General features: G+C 42.2%; 1 protein-coding gene across 3 annotated transcripts in view; it reads right to left on the bottom strand.

The window, feature by feature from the left end:
* htatip2 (HIV-1 Tat interactive protein 2) overlaps positions 1-13,564 on the bottom strand; it is a 34,076-nt gene extending 20,512 nt beyond the window's left edge. Inside the window, exons 1-2 of one of the 3 annotated variants that reach the window (XM_060941850.1) lie at positions 13,371-13,564; positions 525-708 (exon numbers count right to left, since the gene is read on the bottom strand). In XM_060941850.1, the coding sequence (XP_060797833.1) occupies positions 525-708; positions 13,371-13,489 (303 nt within the window). In that variant the 5' untranslated portion in view covers positions 13,490-13,564. Of the gene's footprint in view, positions 1-524; positions 709-13,319; positions 13,339-13,370 lie in introns of those variants that run through there. The other 2 variants (XM_060941849.1, XM_060941851.1) reach the window with 2 other exon arrangements.
* Positions 13,565-16,355: the final 2,791 nt, after the last annotated feature.

Here is a 16,355-nt window from a genome sequence, read left to right as displayed (position 1 = left end):
GCACCGCAAGCTATGGAAAAGCAAACTGATTCTCGGCTGGCTCGCAAGTTGAACGAGTTGTGAACCAGCACTGGCCCCGAACCAGCCCTGGAACTGATTTGGTGGAAAAGGGGTAACACTCAGGGCTGGCTGGCTCAGCGGGGCAGCTCCAATGCCAACTTTGCGGTCGATTTTAACTCTCAATTTTTTTTTTTTTTTTAATTCCCATTTATGCAGCATACAAGAGTCAAGGATGGAGATACTATCCACTCGGAAATTTATTTTAAAATAAAAGTTCTGCATATCTGCTTTAAGCCCCAGTACACTTTTACACATGTATATCAGGACAACGTCAAAGTATATGATTTTTTTTGTTTGTTTTTTGACTAGCAAACAGGCAAAATAGTAATAAGGCCAAACATTATGGTTAATAACTATCCTTGAAGGTCTGACAAGGGTAATTAAGGCTTAAAATAATTAATTTTAAAATTACTCAAGATCTGCTACTGTGTACAGACCAGTAACAACATGAGAATGAAAATTACCACATTTTCATAAGCTTTATCCTCAAAGCTCAACTGTCGTCGCCCAATCAGAGTAACTTTGGTGAAAATATTACGCTGCACGATTTCCTTTAACAGAACTTTTCCTGTCTCTCCAGAAGCACCAAGAATAAAACAACTTTTATTCTTTGGTCTGAAGTTTTCCTCTAATGCAGCCACATCCATCCTGTGGAGTAAAAACAAAAAGCAGGTTCATTTTATTTGGCATGTTTCCTGTTCTACATACTGCTTTAGCAAGGAAGGACACTCCAGAGACTGAAGTTAGAATGGTGCTTAAATCAGGGTTCCCACACCTTCTTAAACATCAAATTCAAGGACTTTCAAGGCCCAATTCTATTAAATTCAAGGACCCAACACAGTATAGTTTGGGACATGGATCAAGGTTAATTACTGTTGCAACACTAAGAATTTTGATAACGAGAACTAGCAGCCTTTACAAAAGCTCACAGTCAACAATTAAAACGAGAGAGAGGCTTGAACGTGTCAAGACTTTTCAATTATGCTTTGACAGTGATGGCAGACGATGTGGTCTCTTGCCTCCTCTAATGCAGCACGGCAAAACAATGTGTCGAGAAAGAGTCTTACGAGTTGAAGAGCAAAGTAACTGCTCGTTTATTTCATTAGCATCAGCCTCTCAACGCAACACATTTTTCATGAACATAACCATGGCCAAATGAATAGACAAATAAATGCCACCTGCCTCAAGAAAGTGCGACGGTCACCGTCACCATCGCATGCGTGCATGAGTCACTGAAGTCGAATGATGCAGGTTGAACAGCGGCAAGAAAGCTAACGTTGAGCGAAGTTTGTGGAGGTCACTCCACATTTTAGTGCTTAAGAAAGGTTTGCTAAAGTTAATCCCAAGCCCATGTGGTTATAGCAGCTAATGATGAATGACGGTACTTGTTGCAGTGTTGTCTGAGGGTCTTCAATTTCTATTTTTGCACAAAATATAGAAATTCAAGAACTTTATTATTGCCCATGTCTATTTATGTAGATTTTTAAAAACTTTCAAGGCCTTGATTTTTTTTTTTCTCAAATTCACAAACTTTCAAGGATTTCAAGGACCCGTGGGAACCATGTTAAATGTTTAGGTCAGCACTTTAGTTTGCTGTTCCCGTGGATATTGGAGGAAAGAAGAAAAAAAAAAATCCCTGTTGTAGCCAGAGCACAGTGTAGACTCCAATTCTAATTTCTACCCCTCCCCCTTCCCCTTGGCCCTTCCCCTTGAAACTGAGCTACAAGGGATAGGGCTTGAAATTCAACCACTACGTATTGGGATAGCCCTTCAACGATCGCATACGTCATCGCGTACCTCCGTCAGCGTTTACGTTAGCAAAACGCGACCAAATGCGTCACTGGCTGTGACCAGCCGCTACAGTCAGAGCCAGAGGCAGAACCAGAAATCTCTGCTGGCAGGGTGTGATTTGTTAACTAACACCACTGAATGGGATATCTTTGGCGCTTCGTGCACCACATCCGACAGAATGAGGTGTCAGAACAGTCATGTAAACAATAAAAGCGAGAATAACAGAACAAAACGTACGCAGTCAAGCAACCGAAAACAATACTCACTCCCAAAGCTTTTTAGCAGCAGCTTGGATTTCAGAAATCGCTGCTCATTCTCAGCTCGAAAGCGAATCAAGCGGCGTGTTTCCTCTGGATAATAACTTAAAACACGTAAATAATGGAGAAAATACATTTATGACAATCTTTCACCGCGGGAACCGCCATCTTTCTGAAATCCGCATGAAATCTCGCTGAAATCCGCATGGCATTGTGGGAAATCATTCAAACCCCTTCGCTCGGAGTCTGCTCCAGGAAAATCTCCGTTTGGAGGGGTACAGAAGCCCTACCCCTTCCCCTACCCCTCCGCGTTAACTGGGATTGGGATACCCCTACCCCTTCACGTGAACGCGCAAAATGGAGGGGAAGGGCCAAGGGGTTGGTCCAAGGGGTGAAATGGGATTCGGCCTTACTTCTGGCAGTATGTGGCTCTGGTAGTATGCAGTCTGTCACCTATCTAGGACTCTGATACCTATGATCTGTTTTTGAGAAGAGAGCTTGTGGCATGGCGGCACGGTGGTGTAGTGGTTAGCGCTGCCGCCTCACAGCAAGAAGGTCCGGGTTCGAGCCCCGTGGCCGGCGAGGGCCTTTCTGTGCGGAGTTTGCATGTTCTCCCCGTGTCCGGATGGGTTTCCTCCGGGTGCTCCGGTTTCCCCCACAGTCCAAAGACATGCAGGTTAGGTTAACTGGTGACTCTAAATTGACCGTAGGTGTGAGTGTGAATGGTTGTCTGTGTCTATGTGTCAGCCCTGCGATGACCTGGTGACTTGTCCAGGGTGTACCCCGCCTTTCGCCCGTAGTCAGCTGGGATAGGCTCCAGCTTGCCTGCGACCTTGTAGAACAGGATAAAGCGGCTAGAGATAACGAGATGAGCTTGTGGCATGGTGCTGGACACCATTATATGGTGTCACCAGGCACTGGATTACATGGTACCACTGACTCCCATTATGCGATTTTCAAATTTGGTCGAGTTAAAAGTCATCTTAACTTTGCGCAGTTGGTCAAAATTGGAGGTAGGACATGTGCAGTAAATAAAGCTTCTGTCCCCACCCATACTGGTTAGCTTCTTGGTTACCAACTAGCTGATATGCAAATACAACGCATCAATTTAAAGCATACAAGTAAACAGGAGTCAACATGTACACCTCAACACAACTTTTCTTTTTTGCTCTCTGCGATTTCCATCAAGCTGCAGGACATTACCCATCTGAATGTTCTGCTGGTGGAGTTTGTTGAAAAAAAGACGACTGGCTAGCCCATAGATATTCCATAATAATTAGATAGGGCATGCTGTGCTGAAGGTATTGGTGAGCAATGGGCTCGTCGCGGCACCATCTTAGATAGCTGATTTTTTTTGTGTGTCCCCTTCAAGCTGACATAACTGAGTGCACAAAATTTCTTGGAAAAGGGCATTAATGCTTCACAATTAACTGCATCCATTACACCAACAAATCTTGGAACTCAAGAGAGATCACCTTCCACAAATAAGAATTCAAGTTCAAAACATATTTTAGGCTATTTAGGTGCATTTTGGTGTTTGGGTGTGCAGATTTTCATTCGGTACAGCAATATGAAGAAATTGTTCAAATGTCCGTTGAAAGTAAAATATGTTTGGTTAGCCATTTACATGTCTACAATGATCTGTGTATGATCATATTTTGATCAGACAATCAATGTTATTGCTGCATTGCTACGATGTAAAACCATCAAGATTTAAGTTCTTACATGGCTGCCATCATAATGATTTATATATGGAAAGAAGGATTTACTTAAAGCATACAACGCAGAACCATGGCCTCACTTTTCGTTTATAAATGCCTTGAGACCTCAAGAATGGCACAGGAATAGTTTTAAGTGTTAACAATAAATCTAATATAGTAATTTTTACAATTAAAAAGTGATTCATATAGGTAGCGGTCTGAGTGAAAGACCTTGACATCTGTGACATCAGAGCAGGAAGTCTATCGGTCTCATGGCCATTTCCGTTATACTAAAACACAGAGCTGACTGCAACTCCGATCCTCCATTTTGAGCTAATTTATCGCCATGTCACGCAGATGTGTTGCTGGCGGGTGCAGCAACACAACAGAAGGTGGATTTACATTGCATTCATGGCCCAAGAATGTTCAAACTGCAAAGATTTGGACGCGTTTTGCGAGAAGTTCATGGGCACATTGGGCGCCTACGAAGTGGTCTCTCCTCTGCTCTGCACATTTTACTGAAGACTCGTACGAGACCTCTGATCTGTTGAGGATTGTTGGCTATAAGCCCGGATTGAAAGAGGGTGCAGTACTAACAATTAAAGGAAAAGAAAACTACAAGAAAAGGAAAGTAAGTTCAGTTGCACCAGTTCTCCCGGAGTGTGAGCTGAGGGTTGTTGCTAAAACCTGGGACGGAACGGAACAGGACATGTTATCACTCAGGCAGTGACCTCTCCACGGTTGTTGCTGAAACTGGTGACGTTCTGTCCCGTTCCAGGTTTTAGTAATTGCCTGAGCCGAGCAGTAATGGCGGAGTACTCGGTATGGCGAATGAGTGGACCAGTCGTCTGATTTCTCCGCTGGATATGCTCGCCTCAGCACCAATATCTCATCCTTACGTGGAAGAAGCAAATGAATGAAGAACTGAAAGATTGTTTTTGAAACAATCGACCACAAGGTCGGCCTTCAAGAAGACGGGTAAGCTCCGACTCTCATTTGGATACAAAAAAGAAACAAACATGTTTACCTGCATTTAGATTAATACATGTAACTTGTATTGTGTGTTTAAGTTAGCGGTATAAGATTATTTAATTTGCTTCAGAATGTGATTGTCTCAGTTCATCTGATTATTTAATGAGCCTTTTACGTTTTATCAGTGAAAATGCATGCATGTACATGTATGCTGCATAAGTTATGACACCCATCCTGTTTTAATGAGAGTCAACCCACAATCAGTGAAGTCAAATCAGTCTTAGTTGAGCAAGTCGGTAACGGGATTTCTTACTTTCACCAGAAATTATTTATATGACTTTGGTCTATAGCTGTTAAAGGCCTCGGCCTTAAAACCGGTTCCCGCTGTGACGTCACGCACTCAGGGCTGGCTGGCTCAGCGGGGCAGCTCCAATCACAACTTTGTGGTCGATTTTAACTCTCAAAAATTTTTTTTATTCCCATTTATGCAGCATACAAGAGTCAAGGATGGAGATACTATCCACTCAGAAATGTATTTAAAAATAAAAGGTTCTGCGTAGGGCGGCATGGTGGTGTAGTGGTTAGCGCTGTCGCCTCACAGCAAGAAGGTCCGGGTTTGAGCCCCGTGGCCGGCGAGGGCCTTTCAGTGTGGAGTTTGCATGTTCTCCCCGTGTCCGCGTGGGTTTCCTCCGGGTGCTCCGGTTTCCCCCACAGTCCAAAGACATGCAGGTTAGGTTAACTGGTGACTCTAAATTGAGCGTAGGTGTGAATGTGAGTGTGAATGGTTGTCTGTGTCTATGTGTCAGCCCTGTGATGACCTGGCGACTTGTCCAGGGTGTACCCCGCCTTTCGCCCGTAGTCAGCTGGGATAGGCTCCAGCTCGCCTGCGACCCTGTAGAACAGGATAAAGCGGCTAGAGATAATGAGATGAGATGAGAAGGTTCTGCGTATCTGCTTTGAAGGATTAGAGGACACCGGATGGATGGATGGATGGATGGATGATAGGCGAATTGAGGTTGGTAAAGTCCATGTACAATGTTTTATAGTTTGCAGAATTCCAAATAGCAAACGACAAACTAACTTTTGCGGCATGGTGCATAGGGACGGATTACTGCATGAACAAACAGCGTGCTGATCCGAACACTTCCCCTGTTTTCATCGAACTCAAACATATTTAACTGTTCTTAACCTACGATGAAAATCTCAACATCACCACAGGTAGGACAACTGATACAAGCTGCCAAGATTACAAGCAAACACCATTTATTAACAAGAATTTTAAATCAAGCTGGACTTGGTGACGTTTAAAAATATAAAGCTTATATTCGTAAGGAACAAAAGAACAATAGAGAATCCTCCATCGGAAAGACCTACGATAAGCACGTAATTCTGACCAGTCATAATACCCAGCTTCGTTTCGTTGAGCAAACAGTGATTTCTTTAATGTTGGTTAATGTACATGTTGAATGATCACAAACCCTCTGGGTCACGCATTTTCATTCCTGATCAACATCATTTCAGTGTTAATCAATAAACAATGCAATATATGAAGTGGAATCTATGACAAGAATCAAACCAATACGGTGTCTAACTGTACCGGAAGTAAACAGCTTGTGTGCTGTCTGGTTATTATGGGATGTCTGTGGGCTAAGCTACTTCACTACATGGGTTTTCGGTGCGTGTTGGAAAGCGCGCGCGCATTCATGAGGCTCGACTGTCAATCACCTCATAAGCCAGGCCCCTTTATCATCAAATAAAAGACATTTACTGTAGTAGAAAAATACTGGTCAAAAAGTTAAAAACGACGGAACACTATTCCCGAAAATTATTTACTTAAAGCAGATACGCAGAACCTTTATTTTTAAATACATTTCTGAGTGGATAGTATCTCCATCCTTGACTCTTGTATGCTGCATAAATGGGAATAAAAAAAATATATTTTTGAGAGTTAAAATCGGCTGCAAAGTTGTGATTGGAGCCGCCCCGCTGAGCCAGCCAGCCCTGAGTGCGTGACGTCACAGCGGGAACCGGTTTTAAGGCCGAGGCCTTTGACAGCTATAGACCAAAGTCATATACCGTATTTTTCAGACTATAAGTCGCACTTTTTTTCATGGTTCGGCTGGCCATGCGACTTATACTCCGGCGCAACGTATATATGTTTTTTTTTTCACCGCGGAATAACTGGAGCTGATGCTGAGTCTGACGACAGCCACGCAGAAGAAGAGGAAACGGCACTTCGTCTGCCGCTGGAGTTGGCAGAGTTGTTCAGAAGCGACACCGAGGATGAGGAATTCAATGGATTTGCTGATTTGGAGTGAAATCGTCAGCTTGATAAACTTGATTGACCTGTGTTTTATTATTAATGATAGGCCTATAGTTATTTAAATAAGTTATGTAATGATTTTAGGCAGTGCTTAATTTGTGAAGTGGGAGGTCCCGGAACACAGGAGGTGGGTGGGTCTGGCGACTCAAAAAAAAAAAAAAAAAAAAGGTGGGGGGTGGTTTACTATAACTTTATACACACACGCGCTTATTGTGTGTGTAAAAAAAAAAAAATCAGACATTATGATCTTAGAAAACGCTTTAGTGACGAACAGTTACAGACAGTAATATGTCGTGATATTATAAAATATTATTTTTATTAGGCTATATATTAAATTATATATTAAATGTATCTTCTAAAATAACAGACTGTACTCATCACAACTGGTTTATTTCACCATTAGAGATCAGATCACACAAGACATGAGTTAAATGACTCATTTTAAGGATTTACATAGAGGATTTAAAAGCAGTGCCAGCAGAAGTTCGTGGCTCAGGTGGATAAGGCGTCGTACCATAAATCCGGGGACCGGGGTTCGATTCCAACCTGCGGTCATTTTCCGATCCCTCCCTGTTTTTCTCCTGCTCATTAAAAGCAGTGCCAGCAAACATCAGTGCAATCAATTCAAGTAATAGTTAAGAAATAAAGGGTTTACAAAACCAGTTGGAGAATTCATTTTAAACATTTTAGTAAGCTTTCTTGTTTTTTTGCCATTTTTTCCACAGCGCAAGCTAACGGCTACAAAAAACCCGCTGTTCTATTGAGCGGAAGTATACACCCCCTGTCCCGCCCTCTTCCCCTTTCGCATAGATTTTGTGGATGTCATAGGAGAGAAATCAACAACAGATATCAAAATCAAAACCGAACACTAAACACATTTTTATTTACTTATTTAATTTATTGTTTGATTTTTTTCCCTTTGTGATGGTCACGGAGGTGATCTGATCCATTTAAATAGCTGCCGGAACACCGAATGAAATGAAAATAGCTGCCGGATCCGACAACGGAGGTTACGGATCTTGTTCCGTCATGTTCCGGCTCAAATTAAGCCCTGATTTTCGGCCTATAGGCTGTTGAATAACTTGATGTTACGGTACATATTCAGCCAGTTTTTCTCTGGGCTATTATAAATGATTTTGTTTTGCATTTTTAAAAATAACTCTCCTTCCAAGATGAACTTTATTCTTCGTCTCTGATGTTATGGTGTTAATGGTCTGAATAACGTTTAATGTTTTTATCTGATATGACGTTAACTGGCAGGGGCACTTTCTGCCTGTTTTTTTTCTCTGAGCGGTGGTTGTTGTTTTTTTTTTTTTCACTAGACGGTTGTTTTTACTACCGTACCTGTCTTTGGAGATGATATACCTATAGCCTACTTGACCTCTGATTTGATGAAATAAAATTCGCCAAAAACAAGGCCCACTTTACACGGGGACGGTCTGAAACAAAAACGCAAAAGTCCGTTTTCGTTCTCACTTTTTTCCGCGTCTCCACGACCGTTTTCAAGGAGGAAATCTGCGTCTATACGGCGACGCATAAACGTGTGGAATTCAATTGGATGTGCATGCCAGGCGGCTAGGTGGTGCTGTGAAAGACCTCCGCTATGTCTGCACGCATGCGCAACGTCTTCCGTCTTGTCTGATCTGCACATCTGCGCCGCGAAAACTTTGACTACTCTGGCTATGGTAAGTAAAAAAGTAAGAAAGAAAGTAAGAGCATGCTATACCCGCCTCTGTTCATTAACGGTATATGTGCAGATTCGGTATAGATGTTCGAAGGACTCCTGGACGTTTATTAAAGCTGCCAGAGCAGCTTGAAGGTCCGTTGGATCGATGTAATCAGACATGCTCTTACTTTTTTACTTACTTTCTTACTTCCCAGGCTGGCATGGACAGTATATGACATATGTATGATGTAAACGCGTACCCGACGTGAGCAGATCCGAGCAGAGTTTGGCGTATTGGGTAGTTTAGACGGATATGCAACGGGGGCTGTTTTTAACTTATCCACTCTGGAAGGCGTTTTCAATTTTTTCCGTTTTTCAGCCTCGGAAACGCCGTCCCCGTGTAGACGAAAGGCACTTCCGATAAAATATTTGTTTTTACCCAACAGCGTCCTCGTGTAAACGGGCCCTAAAGAATGACCCTCCTCAATGATGACTACAGCTTTAATAACACAGATGAAAGAGCCATGGGGCGATAATAAGCCCTACCGGTAAAAATATTCTAAAAGCAAACTGATTAATGCATCAGTAATAGGCTACTAATATTAGTTATAATAATAATATAGGCTATTAGTAATAACGATAGTGATAGTATTAAAGATAGTAGTAGATATTTAAAATAATCAGACTAGGTACTTACAGGGCAAAGGGCGCGTTATCGCTGCTCAGCTGTTCGTTTATTAAATAAACAATGCAGTCGCGCAGTAACCACGCGCCGCTTATCAGATACAATCACACATTCTATGGATAGAATAACCCTTCAAAAAAGTGTGACTTGGGGGCATCGTGGCTCAGGTGGATAAGGCGCCATACCATAAATCCGGGGACCCGGGTTCGATTCCAACCCGAGGTCATTTCCCGATCCCTCCCCATCTCTCTCCCGCTCGTTTCCTGTCTCTACACTGTCCTATCCAATAAAGGTGGAAAAAGCCCCAAAAAATATCTTTAAAAAAAAAAGTGCGACTTGTAGTCCGGTGTGACGTATATATGTTTTTTTCGTCTTCATAATGCATTTTTTGGCTGATGAGACTTAAACTGCAGAGCAACGTATAGTCCGGAAAATACGGTAAATAAAAATTTCTGGTGAAAGTAAGAAATAGCGTTACCGACTTGCTCAACTAAGACTGATTTGACTTCACTGATTGTGGGTTGACTCTCATTAAAACAGGATGGGTGTTATAACTTACGCAACACACATGTACATGCATGCATTTTCACTGATAAAACGTAAAAGGCTAATTAAATAATCAGATGAACTGAGAATCACATTCTGAAGCAAATTAAATAATCTTATACCGCTAACTTAAACACACAATACAAGTTACATGTATTAATCTAAATGCAGGTAAACAACGTGTTTTTGTTGTTTTGTATCCAAATGAGAGTCAGAACTTACCCGTCTGTGTTCTCGCTTCTTGAAGGCCGATTGTTTTTGAAACAATCTGATTTTCAGTTGTTCGTTCAGTTCTCCGTTCATTCGCTTCTTCCACGTAAGGGCGAGATGGCAGCAATATCCAGTTTAGAAATCAGACGGCTGCTCCACGCTTTCTCGCCAGACTGAGTGCTCAGGCAATTATTAAAACCCGGGACGGAATGGGACGTCACCGGTTTTAGCAACAACCGTGGAGAGGCCACTGCCCGAGCGATATGTCCCGTCCCGGGTTTTAGCAACAACCCTTGGCTCATGCTCCAGGAGAACTGGTGCAACTCTACTCACTTTCCTTTTCTTGCAGTTTTCTTTTTCCTTAATTGTTGGTACTCCACCCTCTTTCAATCCGGTCTTATAGCCAACAATCCTCAACAGATCAGAGGTCTCGTACGAGTCTTCAGTAAAATGTGCAGAGCAGAGGAGAGACCACTTCGTAGGCGCCCAATGTGCCCATGAACTTCTTGCAAAACGCGTCCAAATCTTTGTAGTTTGAACATTCTTGGGCCGTGAATGCAATGTAAATCCACCTTCTGATGTGTTTCTGCACCCGCCAGCAACACATCTGTGTGGCATGGCGATAAATTAGCTCAGAATGGAGGATCGGAGTTGCAGTCAGCTCTGTGTTTTAGTATAGCGGAAATGGCCATGAGACCAATAGACTTCCTGCTGTGATGTTGTAGAAGTCAAGGTCTTTCACTCAGACCGCTACCTATATGAATCACTTTAATCATAAAAATTACTATATTAGATTTATTGTTAACGCTTAAAACAGTATATTCAAGTCCCTGGGGTCAACTGTGCAGGAAAACAGGGGCTGCGATAGTGAGGTGAGAAAGAGAGTGCAGGCAGGGTGGAGCAGTTGGAGAAGGATTTCGGGAGTCATTTGTGATTGGAAAGTCCCAGCAAAAGTGAAAGATAAGATGTATAAGACAGTAGTGAGACCAGCTGTGATGTACAGATTGGAGACCGGACCCTTAACGAAGAGACAGGAGGCAAAGTTGGAGGTGGCGGAGTTGAGGATGTTAAGGTTTGTGATGGGAGGTTGGACAGGATAAGGAACGAGCACATCAGAAGGACAGCATGTGGAGAGCTTGGGAATGAAGCTAAGAGAGATGAGACTGAGATGGTACGGGCACATCCTGAGATGTTGGAAGGAGAATGTTGAGGATGGAGCTGCCAGGCAAACGAAAACGAGGAAGGCCAAAGAGGAGATACATGGATGTGGTGAGAGAGGACATGAAAGTGGCAGGTGTGGTAGGGAAGGATGTGGAAGACAGGGAGCAATGGAGACAAAAGATCCGCTGTGGCGACCCCTAATCGGGAGCAGCCTGTGCCATTCTTGAGGTCTCAAAGCGTTTATAAACAAAAAATACCCCTTTTCCACCAAATCAGTTCCAGGACTGGTTCAGGACTGGTGCTGGTTCACAACTTGTGAACCAGCTGAGAAACAGTTTGCTTTTCCATAGCTCGGGGTGCTAAGGGGAGCCACGTCATTACGTCACTGTATACGTCAGTTACGTCGCTGCATTTGCATAAACCTTGGCGCATACATCGAAGCAACAACAACGCCCTTTTCCACCAAATCAGTTCCAGGGCTGGTTCGGGGCCAGTGCTTAGTTTGGAACCGGGTTTTCTGTTTCCACTGACAAAGAACTGGCTCTGGGCCAGGGTAGCACCAGCTCTTTGCTGGGCTAGAGGAAAGAACTGCTTATGTCAGCGGGGGGGCGGAGTTGTTAAGACCAACAACAATAGCAAGACCGCGAGAGGGCGCCATTTTTAAATAAGTGACGAGATATCATGGATGCAGTAAAGCAGCAGTCATCCATTATTGTTGTTGTTGCTGCTTCTTCTTCTCCGTGTTGGTGTTGCTTCGATGTTCGCACCAAGGTTTGTGCAAACGCAGCGACGTAACTGACGTATACAGTGACGTAATGACGTGGCTCCTCTTAGCACCCCGAGCTATGGAAAAACAAACTGGTTCTCAGCTGGCTCGCAAGTTGAACGAGTTGTGAACCAGCGCCAGCCCTGGAACTGATTTGGTGGAAAAGGGCTAATATACCCCTTTTCCACCAAATCAGTTCCAGAGCTGGTTCGGTGCTGGTGCCGGTGCACAACTCGTTCAACTTGCGAACCAGCTGAGAACCAGTTTGCTTTTCCATAGCTTGCGGTGCTAAGGGAAGACACGTCATTATGTCGCTGTATATGTCAGTTATGTCGCTACATTTGCATAAACCTTGGTGCGAATATCGAAGCAAAAACAACATGGAAGAAGCAGCAGCAACAACAAATATTAATAATAATAATAATAATAATAATAATAATAATAATAAATGACTTCGCGTTTGTACAGCTGCTGCTTCTCGTCGCTTAAAAATGGCGATCTTTCGCGGTCTTGTTATTGTTGTTGGTCTTAACAACTCTGCCCCCCCCCGCTGACGTAAGCGGTTCTTTCCTCTGGCCCAGCAGAGAGTTGGTGCTAGCCTGGAACCGGTTTTTCTGGCCCCAGAGCCAGTTCTTTGTCAGTGGAAACAGAAAACCCGGTTCCAAACTAAGCACTGGCCCCGAACCAGCCCTGGAACTGCTTTGGTGGAAAAGGGGTAATAATAGTGAGGCCATGGCTCTGCAGCTGGTTCATGCAGCTGTTCACTTCCATGGCAGTAGGCGGGGCTAAAAGTTGTAATACAACCGGCCACTAGAGGGAGACAGAGACACTTCTATTTTAATTGGTGTCAGAACAGGATGGGTTCTCTTTTGAATCTGCAGCAGAAAAAAGTAAAACACAAGGATTAATCATGTCCCATACACACTAACACAGTGCCTGGAGGCCCCTGAACGCCGTCCCACAGCCCCTGCTCTTCTCTCCTGTAGATCAGACAGCATGCAACACTCCTCTGATTCAGCACAGCTCATAAACAAACAGCCGCATACTGAACCCGGATGTTTATTAAAAAGGTATATCATGTAAAAACACGCTCACTACAATGACTTATTATAACTGTTCAGCATGCTCAGTGTTCATTAGGCAGGACTGGATGTGCACAGTGCGGTGTTATTGCCTCCTCACACATCATTCCATTATCCAACACAGCGCTGAAGATGTTGATGAAGTTTTTACCCTTTATACTCCACAGACTCTGCTGAATCCTCCATGCAGTATAAAACCGCCGCAATTATAGCGACTGACACAGTTAACGCAGCAAACACTAAACTAAAACCACTCTCTAAAATCTTCATAACACGCTTCACTGAAGCACAGCCACTCACTTCCGCCTTTAGGCTCCTGATTGATACTGCGCATGCGCGCCTTCGCTCACAACAACCTTGTGAAGTTGCATTCTTTAAAGCAGGGCTTTTCAGTGCGGGAGAGTCAGCGCCCCCCAGAGAGCAAATTAACAACAGCGCCCCCCAGAGAGCAAATTAACAACAGCGCCCCCCAGAGAGCAAATTAACAACAGCGCCCCCTTCAGAGAGCAAATAAACAACAGCGCCCCCATTACAATTTTTGTTGTTGCTATACTTAATCTCATCTCATCTCATTATCTGTAGCCGCTTTATCCTTCTACAGGGTCGCAGGCGAGCTGGAGCCTATCCCAGCTGACTACGGGCGAAAGGCAGGGTACACCCTGGACAAGTCGCCAGGTCATCACAGGGCTGACACATAGACACAGACAACCATTCACACTCACATTCACACCTACGGTCAATTTAGAGTCACCAGTTAACCTAACGGGCGGCACGGTGGTGTAGTGGTTAGCGCTGTCGCCTCACAGCAAGAAGGTCCTGGGTTCGAGCCCCGGGGCCGGCAAGGGCCTTTCTGTGTGGAGTTTGCATGTTCTCCCCGTGTCCGCGTGGGTTTCCTCCAGGTGCTCCGGTTTCCCCCACAGTCCAAAGACATGCAGGTTAGGTTAACTGGTGACTCTAAATTGAGCGTAGGTGTGAATGTGAGTGTGAATGGTTGTCTGTGTCTATGTGTCAGCCCTGTGATGACCTGGCGACTTGTCCAGGGTGTACCCCGCCTTTCGCCCGTAGTCAGCTGGGATAGGCTCCAGCTCACCTGCGACCCTGTAGAAGGATAAAGCGGCTAGAGATAATGAGATGAGATGAGTTAACCTAACCTGCATGTCTTTGGACTGTGGGGGAAACCGGAGCACCCGGAGGAAACCCACGCGGACACGGGGAGAACATGCAAACTCCACACAGAAAGGCCCTCGCCAGCCCCGGGGCTCGAACCCAGGACCTTCTTGCTCTGAGGCGACAGCGCTAACCACTACACCACCGTGCCGCCCTACTTAATGTTCCATTCGTATTTAAAAAATGGTTGTTGTACACATTTTTTTTTTCTTTTACACATTTTAAACATCTGTGCTTTAAAAAAAAACTTTTACACATTTTAAACATGAGCTTTATTAAAACATCTTTTTTACACATTTAAAACATCTGTGCTTTATTAAAACATTTTTACACATTTTAAACATCTGTGCTTTTTAAAACATCTTTTTTTTACACATTTTAAACATCTGTGCTTTTTTAAAAAAAACATCTTTTTTTACACATTTTAAACATCTGTGCTTTTTTTAAAAAAACATCTTGTTTTACACATTTTAAACATGAGCTTTATTAAAACATCTTTTTTACACATTTTAAACATCTGTGCTTTTTAAAACATCTTTTTTTACACATTTAAAACATCTGTGCTTTATTAAAACATTTTTTACACATTTTAAACATCTGTGCTTTTTAAAACATCTTTTTTTAAACATTTTAAACATCTGTGCTTTAAAAAAACCTTTTACACATTTTAAACATCTGTGCTTTATTAAAACATTTTTACACATTTTAAACATCTGTGCTTTTTAAAACATCTTTTTTTAAACATTTTAAACATCTGTGCTTTAAAAAAAAACTTTTACACATTTAAAACATCTGTGCTTTATTAAAACATTTTTACACATTTTAAACATCTGTGCTTTTTAAAACATCTTTTTTTACACATTTTAAACATCTGTGCTTTTTAAAACATCTTTTTTTACACATTTTAAACATCTGTGCTTTTTTTTAAAAAAACATCTTGTTTTACACATTTTAAACATGAGCTTTATTAAAACATCTTTTTTACACATTTAAAACATCTGTGCTTTATTAAAACATCTTTTTTTACACATTTTAAACATCTGTGCTTTATTAAAACATTTTTTACACATTTTAAACATCTGTGCTTTTTAAAACATCTTTTTTTAAACATTTTAAACATCTGTGCTTTAAAAAAAACTTTTACACATTTTAAACATCTGTGCTTTATTAAAACATCTTTTTTTACACATTTTAAACATCTGTGCTTTATTAAAACATTTTTTACACATTTTAAACATCTGTGCTTTATTAAAACATCTTTTTTTACACATTTTAAACATCTGTGCTTTATTAAAACATTTTTTACACATTTTAAACATCTGTGCTTTTTAAAACATCTTTTTTAAACATTTTAAACATCTGTGCTTTTAAAAAAAACTTTTACACATTTTAAACATCTGTGCTTTATTAAAACATTTTTACACATTTTAAACATCTGTACTTTTTAAAACATCTTTTTTTTACACATTTTAAACATCTGTGCTTTTTTTTAAAAAAAATCTTGTTTTACACATTTTAAACATCTCATAGCATCGTTAGCTAGCACCACTTGGCCGACAACACACTGTGGCAGTGGAGCATCTTCAGATCCAGTCCATGAAAATCCAAACTTTAAATAATCGTGCTCATACTTCCTTCTTTTTTTTGCTTGGCCCAGACTCTGTCTCCTCACTCACTGTAGCTTTAGGTTCTAAAAATCGATCCATTTTGTCTCTGGCAAAGGCTAGCTGAAGTTCGCTAAATGTCCGCAGTAGTAACTTATTCTGGTTTATTTTTCCTCACGTTGCGCCCCCCCGAAGAACTCTGGCGCCTCCTAGGGGAGGCACGCCCCACACTTTGAAAAGCCCTGCTTTAAAGTGTAAAGGGCATATCCTACACTGGACCACTTTAGTGTTGTTGTTGTGTTTTTTTTTTAAATATACACTACCGTTCAAAAGTTTGGGGTCACTTTGAAATGTCCTTATTTTTG

This window comes from Neoarius graeffei, chromosome 15 (assembly GCF_027579695.1).
Source record: "Neoarius graeffei isolate fNeoGra1 chromosome 15, fNeoGra1.pri, whole genome shotgun sequence".
In the NCBI taxonomy this organism is placed as follows: Eukaryota; Metazoa; Chordata; class Actinopteri; order Siluriformes; family Ariidae; genus Neoarius; species Neoarius graeffei.
Note: the sequence above shows the minus strand (reverse complement) of the source record. Positions and strands in the feature narration are given on the sequence as shown.